The 14,291-nt window shown below is 44.3% G+C and overlaps 1 protein-coding gene across 10 annotated transcripts in view; it reads left to right on the forward strand.

Moving 5' to 3' along the window:
• Positions 1 to 4,692: 4,692 nt before the first annotated feature.
• Positions 4,693 to 14,291, forward strand: part of Acap2 (ArfGAP with coiled-coil, ankyrin repeat and PH domains 2) — a 120,943-nt gene continuing 111,344 nt past the window's right edge. For 2 of the 10 annotated variants that reach the window (XM_040750968.1, XM_040750967.1), the window contains exon 1: positions 4,694 to 4,959. In XM_040750968.1, coding sequence (XP_040606902.1) covers positions 4,907 to 4,959 — 53 coding nt within the window. In that variant the 5' untranslated portion in view covers positions 4,694 to 4,906. Of the gene's footprint in view, positions 4,960 to 14,291 lie in introns of all 10 variants that reach the window. The other 8 variants (XM_040750972.1, XM_040750975.1, XM_040750970.1 and 5 more) reach the window with 6 other exon arrangements.

Here is a 14,291-nt window from a genome sequence, read left to right on the forward strand (position 1 = left end):
AACAAACAAATAAGCAACAATAACAAAAAACAACCAACATACATATATTCCATTACCTTCTCTTAATTCTTCTGGCCCTCTCTATAGTCTTCCCCCTCATTTCTACGTTTTACATATATTGGGTAGGTTTCGGGAAGTACAATGTGACCAGAAATGACAGTCTTGACTCACCCCCAGCTGGACTAGAATAGAAGGATTTCAGGTGGTTAGAGAAAAGTCAGCATTCCTCAGGAACTTGTGAAACAGGTCCCCATATCCCTTGTCTCTGGCAAAAAGGGGCATATAGTTCCCCATTGACACACCTGTGATGGCTATCAGCCTATCAAAGTCTGTGCTAGCCTACAGCTCCTATAACTCCTACTCACAAGTACCTGTCATGCACATCCACGTTAGCATCTCACCTCTGCCTCTACCCTGAACCACCGCTGAGTCAGCCCCCTCCTCCGCCGCCCCTCTGGGTTATCCTCCCTTCTCTTGCAGACAGCCCTGGCATGTCTAGTCTGCTGCGTTCTCTCTTCCAGATGCGTCTGGATATTTTCCACTCTTATCCACAATAAAAATGTTTTTCCCTAGTCATGGAGTAGCCATTTTGGTGGTTTCTTTACTGACCCCCCCAATACAATACCTAGGAACAACTACGTGAACATTTAAATTTAAATGTATATTCTGCTTGTGAAAGAAAATGCTGTATTTGTCTTTATGAATCTGGATTATTTCTCTTCTATATCCCCGAATAAGTATCTGTAAAGTAGGATGTTGAGTCCTTTGGGCATAAGCCAAGGGTGTTACAGCTGGGCATATGGTAGATTTATTTTTAGCTTTTGAGAATCTCCACACTGATTTCCAGAGTGGCTTGCACAGGTTTGCAATCTCACCAACAGTGAGTCAGAGTTCTCCTTTCTCTACAGTCTTCCCTATATTTGATGTTGTTTTGTTGATCTTAGCCATTCTTACTGGGATAAGATCACATTTCAAAGTTACTTTGATTTGCATTTCTCTGATTGCTAAGGATGGATGGACATTTTTGGAGATATTTCTTGGCCATTTTTATTTCTTCCTTTGAGACTTCTGTTCAGATCCATAGTCTACTTTTTAATTGGGTTGTCTGTTTTCTTAATTCTTTGTTTTCTGAGTTGTTCGTATATTTTGGGTATTAAACCTCTGTCAGATGGATAGCTGACAGATGGCAAAGGTTTGCTGCTATTTTCTGGGTTTACTCTTTACTTGATTGTTTCCTTAGCTATGCAAGTGCTTTATTTTTATTTTTTTTATTTTTCTGAAGTCCCACTTGTCAACACCTATATCATGTAGGGTATTGTCTATCTGTATCTATATCATGTAGGGTACTGTCTATCTGTATCTATATCATGTAGGGTACTGTCTATCTGTATCTATATCATGTAGGGTACTGTCTATCTGTATCTATATCATGTAGGGTACTGTCTATCTGTATCTATATCATGTAGGGTACTGTCTATCTGTATCTATATCATGTAGGGTACTGTCTATCTGTATCTATATCATGTAGGGTTGTATCTATATCATGTAGGGTACTGTCTATCTGTATCTATATCATGTAGGGTACTATTTGTGTTTTCCTCTAACACTTCAGGTTTCACACTGAGGTCTTTGATTCATGTGTAGTTAGTTATTGTGTAAGGTGATAGATACAGTCTAACTTCATTTTTAATATTAACAGTCAAATATCATATTTTCTTCATTATACTCTGTTCATCTGTTGATAGACCTTGAAGTTAGTTTCATTATCTTGGTTATATTAAGCAGTGCCTCAATAACCATGGGTGTGCAGAACCTCTGTGGTATGGTGACTTAGAATCTTTCATGGGTGTACCTAGGAGTGGTATAGATTACCAATCATAATATCATGGTCTGATGATAGTTCTAACTTTAGTATGTGAGGCACCTCCATACTGATTTCTATGGTGACGACACCGAGTTTACATTCTCACCAGTGGTGCATGAGGGCTCCTTTCTTTCCACACCCTTACTAGCATTTGTTGTGTTTGTTTTCTTCTCCTTTGGCTTTTTTTTAGACACAGTTTCTTTGTGTAACGTCCCTACCTTTCCTGGTCCTCTGTAGACAAAGCTGGCCTTGAACTCACAGAGATCAGCCTGCCAAGTGCTGGGATTGAAGGCATGTGCTACCACACCCGGTATGGTTGATTTTCTTGATCGTCATTTTGACTCTGGTGAAATATAATCTCAGTGCAGTTTTAATTTGTATTTCTTTGATAACTAAGGACACTGAGCACTTTTGTAATTTTATTTCTTCCTTTGAGAAATGTCTCAATCCATTATCCTATTATTAATAGAATTCTTTTCTTTTTAAAATGTGTGTGTGTGTTGGGGGGGGGTTGGTGTGGTGTGGTATGAAGACCCAAGTTCAGTTCCCAGGACCCACATCAAGCAGCCCACAACTGCCTGTAATTCAGTTAACATCAGTGGATTTGACACTCTTTGTCTGACCATCTGGGATACCAGAACACAGCCAGTATACACTTACATAGACAAACACATGCATTAAAAAGTAAATAAAAATTAGTGTGTGTGTATGTAATGCACACAAGTGTGTGAGTATGGACATGAACTTGTGACAGCATATGTGCAGATTGGAGCCCACACAACCTTGGTAGTTGGTGCTTTCTTTCCACTATGGGATCAGGACTGAACTCAGGTTTGGTGACAAGAGTCTTTTCCCATTGAGTCATTATGCTAACCCTGAAGGTTTTTTTTTTAAAATTCTTGTTATAGATTCTGGATATTAATGTCTGCCATGTGTATAATTGAAAAAAATTTCCATCTTATAGGTCATCTCTTTCCTTTGCTTTTTTTTTTTCTTAAAAAGCCATGTAGAAGCTTTTGGGGTATGTGTGTGGTACATGCATGTGTCTGTGCCCATGTGTGTGAACATGCCTGTGTGCTAGAGGTAGATGTTGAATGTCTTCCCAGCTGCTCCTCATCCTATATTTGGAGATTAGTCTCTCTGAGCCTGGAGTTCCCCAGCTCAGCCTCTCCACCCCTCCAACCTTAGGATTACAGCACATGCCACCATATTTAGCTTTTTACATGGGAGCCAGGGATCCAAATTTAGTTCCTTGTAATTGTGTGGTAAGCAGCTTATGGACATTGCTCCAGACCCTACTGTCATTATTTTATATGTGGATGTCCAGGAACCTCAGCACCATATGTTGAAGAGGCTGTCATTTTATCCCAGTATGTTTTTGACATCTCTGTTAAAGATTTGGTAGTGTAGGTGTGTGGTTTTCATCCGGGGTCCTCAGTGCTATTCCACTGATCTGCTATTCCACTGATCTACCTGTCTGGGTTTGTGCCAGTATCAGGGTTTTTGTTACTATGTCTATGCTTTTTTGAGACAGGATATCACTATGTAGCTCAGGATGGCCCCATACTTAATATCTTGTGCAGCTGAATTTAAATTTGAGACCCCAAATATCACTTTTAAGGGTCTTGCAACAGAATGATGAAACATTGACACAATAAATTATTGTATATGCTGACTAGTTGCCACAAATCAATGCAATTACATGTAGTATAAATGGCTAATTCTCTTATTAAAGTTACAATCTAGAAGTTACAATTCTGGAAAAGATTAACCTGACCAGTTGATATATTTGAGAACACTGAACTTGAACAGTAGATAGTTTGTAGCTAGTAAGGGGACCTATGTAGAATTTAGAGACATACAATTCAATAAAAAGGAAGTTTCTAATAAAAGAAGAAACGTACAATGTTTGTGTGCTCTTTGAAAAGTTTCAACATTCCACTGGTACTTTCTAAACGCACAGAAGAGATCAACATCTAACAGGAGGTTACGAAAAATAGCACATCACTCTCTAACACAGACAAATGGTCAAAGGTTATATAGACTTCAGATAGCAAAAGTGAGTCGGCCGAGGCTTGACCTTTGACTAACCTGTAAAGAAGACAATAGTGCAATCATAACAACCAACACTTACCGGATGGTTGCTGTGTGACACTGTGTCAACTGGACAGCTCTATCAGATCAGCACTGAGTAAAATGGGAAAGCTAGGAGATAACTCTAGAAGTTGCCTCCAGGTGTTCACAGCCACTGGGTTAAAGTTCCCACCTACGCTCTTTTACAGATACACCCATGCTTTTAAGGGAGATTTTTAAATATAGTTTAGCATTGTACTTTCTTTCAGGAAACGGTCACTCATATGAAAAGATGTATGTAGGAGCAATTTCCAAATTATTACGCGGTGGAGCCAATAAGCCAAAGGTTATCAAAGGTGCCCTCAAGCCTCTCTTGGCCTCAGTCTCTCTAAACTGAAAGGCTTAGTCTAGTCTCTTGCTAGGCATAATTTCTGCTCCCAGATCTCTACAGATTGCTGCCAACGCTGCTTTAAAGGGTACATCTTCCTTTTAGACCCGAGGGAGGGGTGAGAAGGTAGGGGTGGGAGAGAGGCAGACCACGTGACTTCCTTCCTTCCCAGGGCGCCTGCGTGGCCGGCCTCCTAGCAACCTGTGCATCCCGCCTAACGACACCCGCGCACCGCGGTTGGCTGTCGCAGCGGCTGTGCACCTCCCGCGGGCGGTGCTGCCGGAAGCCCCTCCCGTGGCCGCGGCTCGGTGGCTGGCTGGCGGCGGTTGTCACTCTGGGGCGTTTTACCCGGCCGGCGCTCAGCTGGGGCGGAGGAAGAGGCGGCCTGGGCCTGCCGAGCCGTTGCAGTCTTCGCGGCTGCTATGCCCAGGGTGCGCGACGCCCTCAGCAGCTCCGTGCAGCGCTAGAGGCGGCCGAGCGCTCGCCGACGCCGCCCGGATCCCCGGTGCCACCGCCGCTTGTCCGCTCCCGCAGCTCCCGCCGCTCCTCCGGCGTCGCCTGCGAGACCAGGCGGAGGCAAGATGAAGATGACGGTAGATTTCGAGGAGTGTCTGAAGGACTCTCCCCGCTTCAGGTAAACCCGCCGTGTCGCCCGGTGCCTCCTGGAGCCGCCTCTCCCGGCGCCGGGGCGTGAGAGCCGGTCTTGGGGAGCGGCCGCTGACCCTGGGATCACTTGTCAACCCCGGGAGCATTCGCTGGCCCCGGCAGTACCCGCTGGCTGCGGGAGCACGACTGACCCGGGAACCCTCGCCAGACCCCGGCAGCACCCACCGACCCCGGGTGCATCGTCGGCTCCCGGGTGCACCGCCGACCCCGGGAACCCCAGCCAGCTCCGGGAGCACCGCGGGCGCTCAGTCCGCGCCTTCCGACGGGGCGGGCCGCAGCCTTTCGCCCGCAATCCGAGGCGTGGCCGAGAGGGGACGTTGCCTCTTCAGCCCTGGCTCGCCGCCGCCTCTCCCAGAGCCCCGGCACCGCCGCATCGCGAAAGTCGCGTCCCTCTCAGGCGCTCTTCCTTTCCCCTTCCTTCCGCTGCGCGTCGGCGCCCACCTCCCCACCCCCTCTGCGCGCCAGCTTTCTGGGCATCCTTGCGGGTCACTTAGTTCCTCTTCCCGCTTCTCCGCGGCTCTCGGCCGGGGAGGAGGGGGCAGGGACCCCGGGGAAGCGTCGGCGGCGTATTCGACCGAGTCGGGGCGGGGTGGGGGGCTTTGAACCACCTAGGCTATCCACCTTTGACCGCCACGGTCTGCTCTGCTTTCCGTCGAAGCTTTTGGAAGAGGTGCAGGACTGAGGGTTAGCCAAGGCAGCATTTCTGCTTTGAGAACGGAAGTAGGAGGGCCCCGAAGATTGCATTTGTGTTCCTCTTCCCGCGGGCTGGAGGGGCCCTGGATCACAGTCGGATGCTCCCAGTGGATCTGTCACAAAACTGATGTGGTGGCATTTGGATTCACATGGGCTGGCCTGCCTTCCACGTGAGAGGCAGCAGTTACTGAGGGGGTCCAGAATCCGTGCTTTTCTCTTTTCGAGCATTATAGGAAACTCAGGGTTTGGAGAATGGAGCTTTTCTAGGCTGTGTTTTGCAGTGTACTGGATAGGACTGGCCTTAGGCCTAAATAAGACCTTAAAATTTCTGTTACAGAGTGACATTTTTTTGAAAGCTTCCTCTGATCATTGTGTGTGTGTGTGTGTGTGTGTGTGTGTGTGCGTGCGTGCGCGCGCCCCACCGAGCTCCCTGCCAAGCGTGCATTGTAAATTCTTGCACCCTCCGGGAACGAACTGTTCTCGGCCTTCTGACTGTTAATTTGGCATCCCATTCTCCTCTCCAAGAAGGGAAGGAGACATGTAGAATGAGGGAACTTAGAGGAAATTTAGGGACACGTTGTCTTTGCTCTTTTCTAGGTGTAAGTTTTATTTGGAGTTAGTGCTTGCAAAAAAACACAGTCCTGCACTTGATTTCGTTAATGTTGTTGCCATTAGATTTTGACAGTTTTATGTTCTGTGTGAATTGAAGGACTCTGGTGACCCAAATAGGTTGTTTAGGGCAGCCTTAGAGGTTAGCTTTCCTGACTGGGCAGCAAATGAAGTAATTTTAAAATAATACCTTGGAAAGTTTTGCTTATTTTGAACTTTTTGCTTAGGTGACTCAGCTGTTTGCGTGTGTGTGTGTGTGCGCGCGCGTGCGTGCGTGCGTGAAGGCCAGAGATGATAGTCATTGGGTGTCTCCCTCAGTTGCTTCCCACCTTGTCTTCTGAGAGTGTCTCTCACTGAACCTCAGGCTTGCTGACTTGGCTAGACTGACTGGACAGCAGTTCCTAGGGATCCTCCCATTTCTGTCTCCCCAGAGCTGGGATTATAGGTATAGTGATGCACCCAGGTTTTTTTTAAACATATGTTTTGGGGAGTCAAACTCAGTTCCTTAGTCTTGTGTGGCTAGCACTTAACCCACTGAGCTGTCTCTCCAGCCATCAGCTGTTTATCTCCACAGGAAGTAACCACAGCAATTTTCTTTTTAGAGAATGTAGCTTTGTGCTTCCCTGGTTTCAGATAAATTTGATTTGGCAAAAAAAAAAAAAAAAAAAAAAAAAGCCAAGTCGAGGGAACTGCTTTGGGTAGGCTTCTTTCTAATCATTGATGTTGGTTACATGTCACGTGACACTTTCTCCTTTAAAGTAGCCATTGAATATAAAAGATGAATTAGAGATACCAGCTTGTTATGGTGTGATATGGGGAGCTTTTTTGTTCAACTTGATTGAATAGTTGCCCTGTTTTATGTAGATAGAGATTTCTAGGATTTCTAGCCTCTGGCATTCCAATTATTGTCAGCTGCAAACTGGGAACAGATACCAAGGTTCCAAGAACTCCAGCATCTTGTATTCATTTTGGGGCCTAGATTAGATTTACAACAGAGAACAATGCCAAGAAGATTAAATTGTAGTTTTTCTGTGACTCCAGCACTGTGTAAATTTGTGTTGTATCTGAACAGGATCTTTCATTAGTATTAGTTCACATCCTGTATGTATTCGATAAAGTTGATTAAAGAGTATATGTGAATTTGGGATGCTATATTGGAACTTACCAAAATAGAGAATGTGAACTGTGTGACTGATGCCTGTGTGCCCATCTACTTAAGAAGCTGAGACAGGAGGATTGTGAATTGTAGACTAGTCTGGATATCATAGCAAAAGCCCTGTCACCTGGGCTGAGGAGACAGTTCTGTGGGTAAAGTACTGACTGTGTGATCCTGGGCTGAGGAAGCAGTTCACTGACTGTGTGATTGATCATCGAGGACTGTAGTGTGGATCCCCAGCACAATTGTAAATTCTGGGCTGATGATCTCAGCGTTTTGGAAGCAGAGATAGATCCTCTGGAACAAGGTGGCTAGCTAGACAGTGGAATCAGAGAGCACTGGGATCAAGTGAGAGACACTACCTGAATATATCAGATGGAGAATGATGGAGGAACATCAACCTCTGGCCTTTATGTGTACATACACACATGTGCTTGTGTGCTTGGACACAACACCAACTTAGATAAATGTGCATACACACATACACACCACTCTCATAGACATGCAAACAAAACAAAACTCTGTTATTCACTATTACCAAGGAAAACAGGAGAAATTGTGAGGGCTGGTTTCTGACTTTAATTCCTTAAAAACATTTCCCCCATTACTCACATGGGGGCTGGAGAGACAGCCCAACTGTTAAGAGCACTGACTGCTCTCCCGTGGACCTGGGTTCTATTCCTGTCACCTACATGTTGGTTTAGAACCGTCTGTAATCCAGTTCCAGGGATCCAGTGCCCTATTCTGGGCATGAGGCATACATGCAGGTAAAACACCCAGAAGTTGTGGAACCTCACATTAAATTTCATACTTTCAGTGTTGAAGATATTTTATGTACTTATCTGCCAGCAACAACAAAAACTTATATTCCAAAATGTGAATTCTAACTATATAGACGTTCATTGAATTTTGTAGACTTTGGGTCCTGCTAATTTTGGCATGTGATGCTTTTATTTACTTGTAAGTTTTTAAATAATAAAGTTTATAAAATAAAATGCTTTCACAAAATGAATCATTATTATTATTATTTTGGCTTTTTGAGACAGCATTTCTCTGTGTAACAGTCCTGGCTGTCCTGGAACTTACTCTGTAGCCTCGAACTCACAGAGATCCGCCTGCCTCTGTTTCCCCAGTGCTGTGATCAAAGGTGCACACTGCCACCACTAGGCTCACAAAATGGATCTTATGGCATTTATTTTTTTAAAACTTTTTTTTTAAAGATTTATTTGTTCTGGCTATAGGCCAGAAGAGGGCACCAGATCACATTACAGATGGTTGTGAGCTACCATGTGGTTGCTGGGAATTGAACTCAGGACCTCTGGAAGAACAGTGTGCTCTTAACCACTGAGCCATCTCTCCAGCCCATCTTATAGCATTTGCGTGTAACTGCCTTGGATGCTATACACTTAATGCAAAAGTCAGATGTTGCTGAAGAAAAGGTTCCCCACTGCTCAAGGTTAAAACCTTTGTTTTCCTGTTAAGTTGCTGAGAAAGTAGGAGGGTTAGGCTGAAGTGTTGTGACTTTTGTCGGTGCTTTCTCTTGCATTCCAGTGCTGGGTATTTTGATTTTTGCTAGTAGATTGGAGGGCACATTTCATTGTATAATTTTGGGTTCTATTTTTAGCTTTTAAAATACCAGTGTAAAAGCTTAAAGGTCAAGATCTTGTTACAAAAATCTGCAAGAATGTAAATGTATCTCTGTGTAACTTTTTCTATGAGGGAGTTTTTGGGAGGCAGAGACATTTTAATTAATATTTACTGAAGTTTGAATTTGGGCCCAAAATTATAAGTAGTTTCTTGTTTGATTTTTCAGAACTTACAATCCAAATTGTTTATAGGCTCAGCATGTTGGAGACATCATTACAGTTCCCAGTACTCAGGGTGCCAGAGGCAGAATGATTTTGAGTTTGAGGCTAGCTGGGGTGATCTAGTGAGACTTGAAAAAAATAGATTTTTATTTTATGTGTATGGGCATTTTGCCTGTATGTATGTCAGTATATCACGTGCCCCCGGTACCCGTAGCAATCAGAAGAGGGTATTGGGTTCCCTGGAACTGAGTTACTGGTGCCTGTGAGCTGCCTTGTGGGTGTTGCGAATTCAACTTGGGTCCTCTGTAAGAGCAGCCAGTGCTCTTAACTGCTGAACCATCTCTCCAGCCCTCCTAGATATATTTTGAACATAACTTTGACTCAGTTAGGAAGTGAAAATGTCTTTGAGGTAAAGTTGAGAGGCCAAGCATGATGGAGCATGGTGTCAGGAGGCTGTGGCAGCAGGATCTCAGATTGCAGGTCAGGCGGGACCGTTCAGTAAGACACTCTTTAAACAAAAGAAACAACATCTAACAATGTTCAAATTATGGCCTATTTATTATCCATTTTATGCGTATGGATGTGTTTCCTGCATGTATATCTGTGTACCATGTGCATGCATGGTGCCCATGGAGGCCAAAAAAAATGTGTCCCCTGCAATTGGAGTTACAGACAGTTTTTAGCAACTGCATTGGTGCTGGGAATCAAAAGTCAATTCTTTTAACCTCTGAACCATTTCTTAAGCTTCTGTGAAGTGTTTTTTACTCTGCATAGTGTTCATATACAAACATAATTACTTGAGTAAGCTTTTAAATCGTCTTTGTGTGATCTTTTAGCTTTTAACCTTTAACAATATCTATTGTTCATTATCCTGAGGGTTTTTGTTTAGAGATTATAGTTCTGATTTGATTCTTATGCAGTAAACTGGAATAAAATCTGTTTTTTTTTGTTTTGTTTTGTTTTGTTTTGTTTTTTGTTTTTGAGGCAGGGTTTCTCTGTGTAACCCTGGCTATCCTGGAACTCACTCTGTAGATCAGTGACAAAGATCCTCCTGCCTCTGTCTCTCAAGTACCAGGATCAAAGGTGTACGCCACCACCGCCCTGTGTAGAACAGAACCTTTCAACAGGATGTTTTGGATGAGAAGTTTTAAATGGTGAAACACTTTGCAACATAACAAGGCTACATACACCTTAATGTAGTTTTGCCATTAAGCTAGTCTTAACCGATTTACCGTTTTATATCCCATCTTAGTAACAGACAAACTCCTTGACAACTGGTGCCTCATACAGTAAAAAATAGAGTGGTCAGATAATGAGAAATGTGCTTTTTGATCTCAGAAGTGGCAGAATGAAATTAACAGTATATATACCAACACCACGAAGCTTGATGTTCCTAATTGCAGTTTCTAATTTTTCACTTAATTTAATCAACTTAAGTTAACATAAACGTATGCAGACTTTTTGGATATGCCAGGCCTCATTCTATATCTTTCCATAGCTAAAATATTTTATGAAGTAGAATTTTACTATTATTTTTTTTTCAGGCAGAGTTTTACTATATAGCCCAGTCTGAAATTTTCCTGCCTCTGACTCCCACGGGTGGGATTATAGGTGCACTACCATACCTGGCTAAAATTAGGAATCATTTTCGTTCCAAAAATGAAAAAAACATTAACATTTAGACATTAATGTTAGTATGCATTAAATATTAAAAACTAGCTGGATATTTTGACCTTGTTAATGGTGTGGATTTTAAAAATGATGGCTCTGTATTCTAATAAAAATAATCTTAAAAATTGATCCAAGGGTTCAATTATCTGATGAATCCTGGTCTGGAAAATACTAAATGTGGCCAGCCTGCTAGCCTAGCAGTAAGTGTGTGCAAGTCTTAAAAATTGATCCAAGGGTTCAATTATCTGATGAATCCTGGTCTGGAAAATACTAAATGTGGCCAGCCTGCTAGCCTAGCAGTAAGTGTGTGCAAGTCTGATGGCCTGAGTTGGGTCCTTGGAGCCCGTGCGAAGGTGGAAGGAGAGAAGGGAGCTGCACAAAGTTGTCCTCTGACCTCCACATGTGTGCACGCAACAGACCCCTTGTGTAAACACAGTAATAAAATAATGAAGAGAAAATGCTAAGTGGAAAGCCTAGGGAATATGCTGTATTTTCATTTTTTTTTGGTGTGTGTGTGTGTGTGTGTTGTGTTTGTGTGTTCACAGAGCTATGGGTATATGTGTATGCATTTGAGGCCACGGGGTTGGAATCTTCCTGGATTGCTCTCTACCTTATTATTTTTTATTAGTGTATATTAATTATACTAATAATGAGTTAATGGGTTTCTTTACTGTCATACGTGTATATAGTCATCTTGGCCCTTCATCCATTGTTACCCTGTATCTCCCTCCCGCTCCCGCTGTTCCCTTCCTTTTTACCGCTGGCTCCCCTCTGCCTTCTTGTCTTCTTTTGGTGACCCTTAGTGTTGCCCTCAGGCATGCAGGCACCTTACAGTGGCTCCACTGCTGAAGACAATGTCTCTCTTCCCCATCAACTGTTAACTGCATAAATCTTCAGGGAGGGTGGGGCCTCTTGAGACCCTCTGTTCTCTGTGACCGTCCCACGCTCGTGCACATCCTGTGTGGGTCATCACAGCTGCCCTGCATTCAAGAGTGCGACACCACCCCAGACCCAGAAGTCAGCATTCCACATTACTCTCTCCTTCCTCCACTCTTACATTTTCTGCTGCTCCCTTGAGCCTCGTTTCTGCAACAGTTACTTTTTTTCATTACTTTGACCAATTATGAACCTCTACAGTTATCACTGACAGCTGCAAATGACAGCAACACTATCTGCAGGCATCAACATAGTTATTTTGATTGACAGTTAGATGCCACATCGTGTCCATTTAGCAGACAACATCAGTAGCTCCCCTCTTAGGGCCCCTGGCATCTCCAGCCATAGGCTTACCAGATGTGAATTTCCTCCTGTTTCTTGGGCTTCAAGTCCAATCAGGAAATGGTTGGTTGCTCCATGTCAGACTTGCTGTTCTTGCACCAATGGGCACAGCTTGCATGGCTGGTTTGTAGATTTGTAGGCTGGTTCACAGGTGAGTAGGACTGTTGACAGCAACTCTACCTCAGCTCTCTTCTCGCTGGCCAGCACTCTCCAGTCCAGTTAGAGCTTGATTTCTTTTTGTGACAGGGTATGTTCCACCATATTTTTTTTTGAGGTGAATCTCTCACTGAATCTGGAGCTCATGGATATGTTTAAATTGGCTGGCTGGCTAGTGAGCCGGGCATTTGCCTGTCTGTGTACCTCCAGCACTGGCTATAGATGCTTGTTGGCATGCCCACCTTTTACTTTAGTGCTGGGGATCCAACCTCAGGTCCTCATGCTTATGCAGCAGGGAGTTTTCCAACTGGGTCACGTCCCCAGGCCTGAAAGTACACGTTTTAAAATTTGCCCTTCTAAGTAGTGTGGTGAAAAATCACTTGTTGTCCTGCTCCATCCAGCTGGGATGTAAACACTTCTTTCCCAGAGTATGTTTATCGTGTGTCCTACCCGCCCATCAGTCACTTAACTGTCTTAACTATCAGATGGACCTGGTAGGGTTGTAATGCAGTCTTTATTTCATTTAGTAGCAGGCTGGAGGTGTAAGAGTAATGGTGCTGGTAAATCTAGACATTCCAGAATGAAATTGTAAAGTGCTTCATTTATGTGAAAAGGCAAAAATTCCCTACGAAGAAATTAAAAACTGGCCTTATGCTGAGATTGCTGAGGTCTGCAGTATTACTGTCCTCCTGGAGCTTTGTGTGTTATTTGGTCCCCAGCCAGCTGCTGTTTTGGAGGTTATGAAACTGGGAATTGGGGCTGGCTGGAAGAAGTAGGTTCTTCAGGTTGTCCTTAACGAAAGACCTGGTCCCGGTTCCCATCTACCTACCACAAGGTGAATGGCTTCCCCTGTGTCTTTCTGTCACTGTGATGTTCTGCCCATGGACATAGGCTGAGCAGCCGTGGATGATCCCTTTGAAACCACGGCACAAAAAAAACCCTCCTCTCTTACGGTGTTTGCTTCAGTGATTTCAGTCTCAGTGATGTAAAATGACTGATGCAGAATAGTGGTGTCAGAGAAGTGGGGTCGTTGCCGGGGCTACCTCCTGATGTGGTCAGGGAAGTGGGGTCGTTGCCGGGGCTACCTCCTGATGTGGTCCAGAAGTCTTGGGGAGCAATGTGGAAAAGTTTGGTGAAGTGGGCTAGTGGGGCCCCCGCGTGCTGTAAACAGGCTAGTGGATGGTTGTGCTGAGAGTTTCCCAATGCCAGGCTCACCCTGCTCTGGGGTGAAGGAGCGTTCTTTGGGGGAATTGAAGTAAAGCCATTGACATCCATTCTACATTTTGTTAATGACTGCGGGAGGCCGAGTTAAAGGTGATGGACTGATGTGGCAGTTTAGCATTCAGCTGTGGCATGGTTATTGCTGACTGCTTTTAGCCAGGCTAAACTTACTTTACTCACTGTAAAGTGCTTCAGTTGAGTGAAAAGGTGGCAAGGGTTGAGAATCTAGAGCAGAACAGATTGACTTAAGAAACGTGCAGTATGGTCGGAAGGCTGGTGCTGGGGAAGGATGGTTTCTGAAGAGGTTAGGGCAACTGAGGAACCACCAGCAGAAGAGCCCTACAGGCTTCGTGGGAATTGGCTAGAACTCTATCAGGCTCAAGGGCATAAACATGTAACTCATGAAGAAACTTTCACTTGGAATGAGAGCATTGCCCAGGCACATGGCTTGCAAAGTGCAGCCTAGGAAAGTGTTGTCCCATGTTCATTTCACTGTACTCTGCTGTCATGGTCCAAAATGGCACCACTCTAGCTGGCACAGAGCTGGTCATTCTCCATGTGATCATGGAGACTTGTAACCAGATTTCAAAGGGAAGGCTGGGAGGCTGTGTTGACAATGTTTGGCAGGACAGAGATCCACACAGGCAGATTGTGTGGAGTTCTGAGGGTGAAGCCCATTCTGCTGTGTAGACTCCAGGATGTTGGAGA

This window comes from Mesocricetus auratus, unplaced genomic scaffold (assembly GCF_017639785.1).
Source record: "Mesocricetus auratus isolate SY011 unplaced genomic scaffold, BCM_Maur_2.0 Super-Scaffold_100008, whole genome shotgun sequence".
Lineage (NCBI taxonomy): Eukaryota > Metazoa > Chordata > Mammalia > Rodentia > Cricetidae > Mesocricetus > Mesocricetus auratus.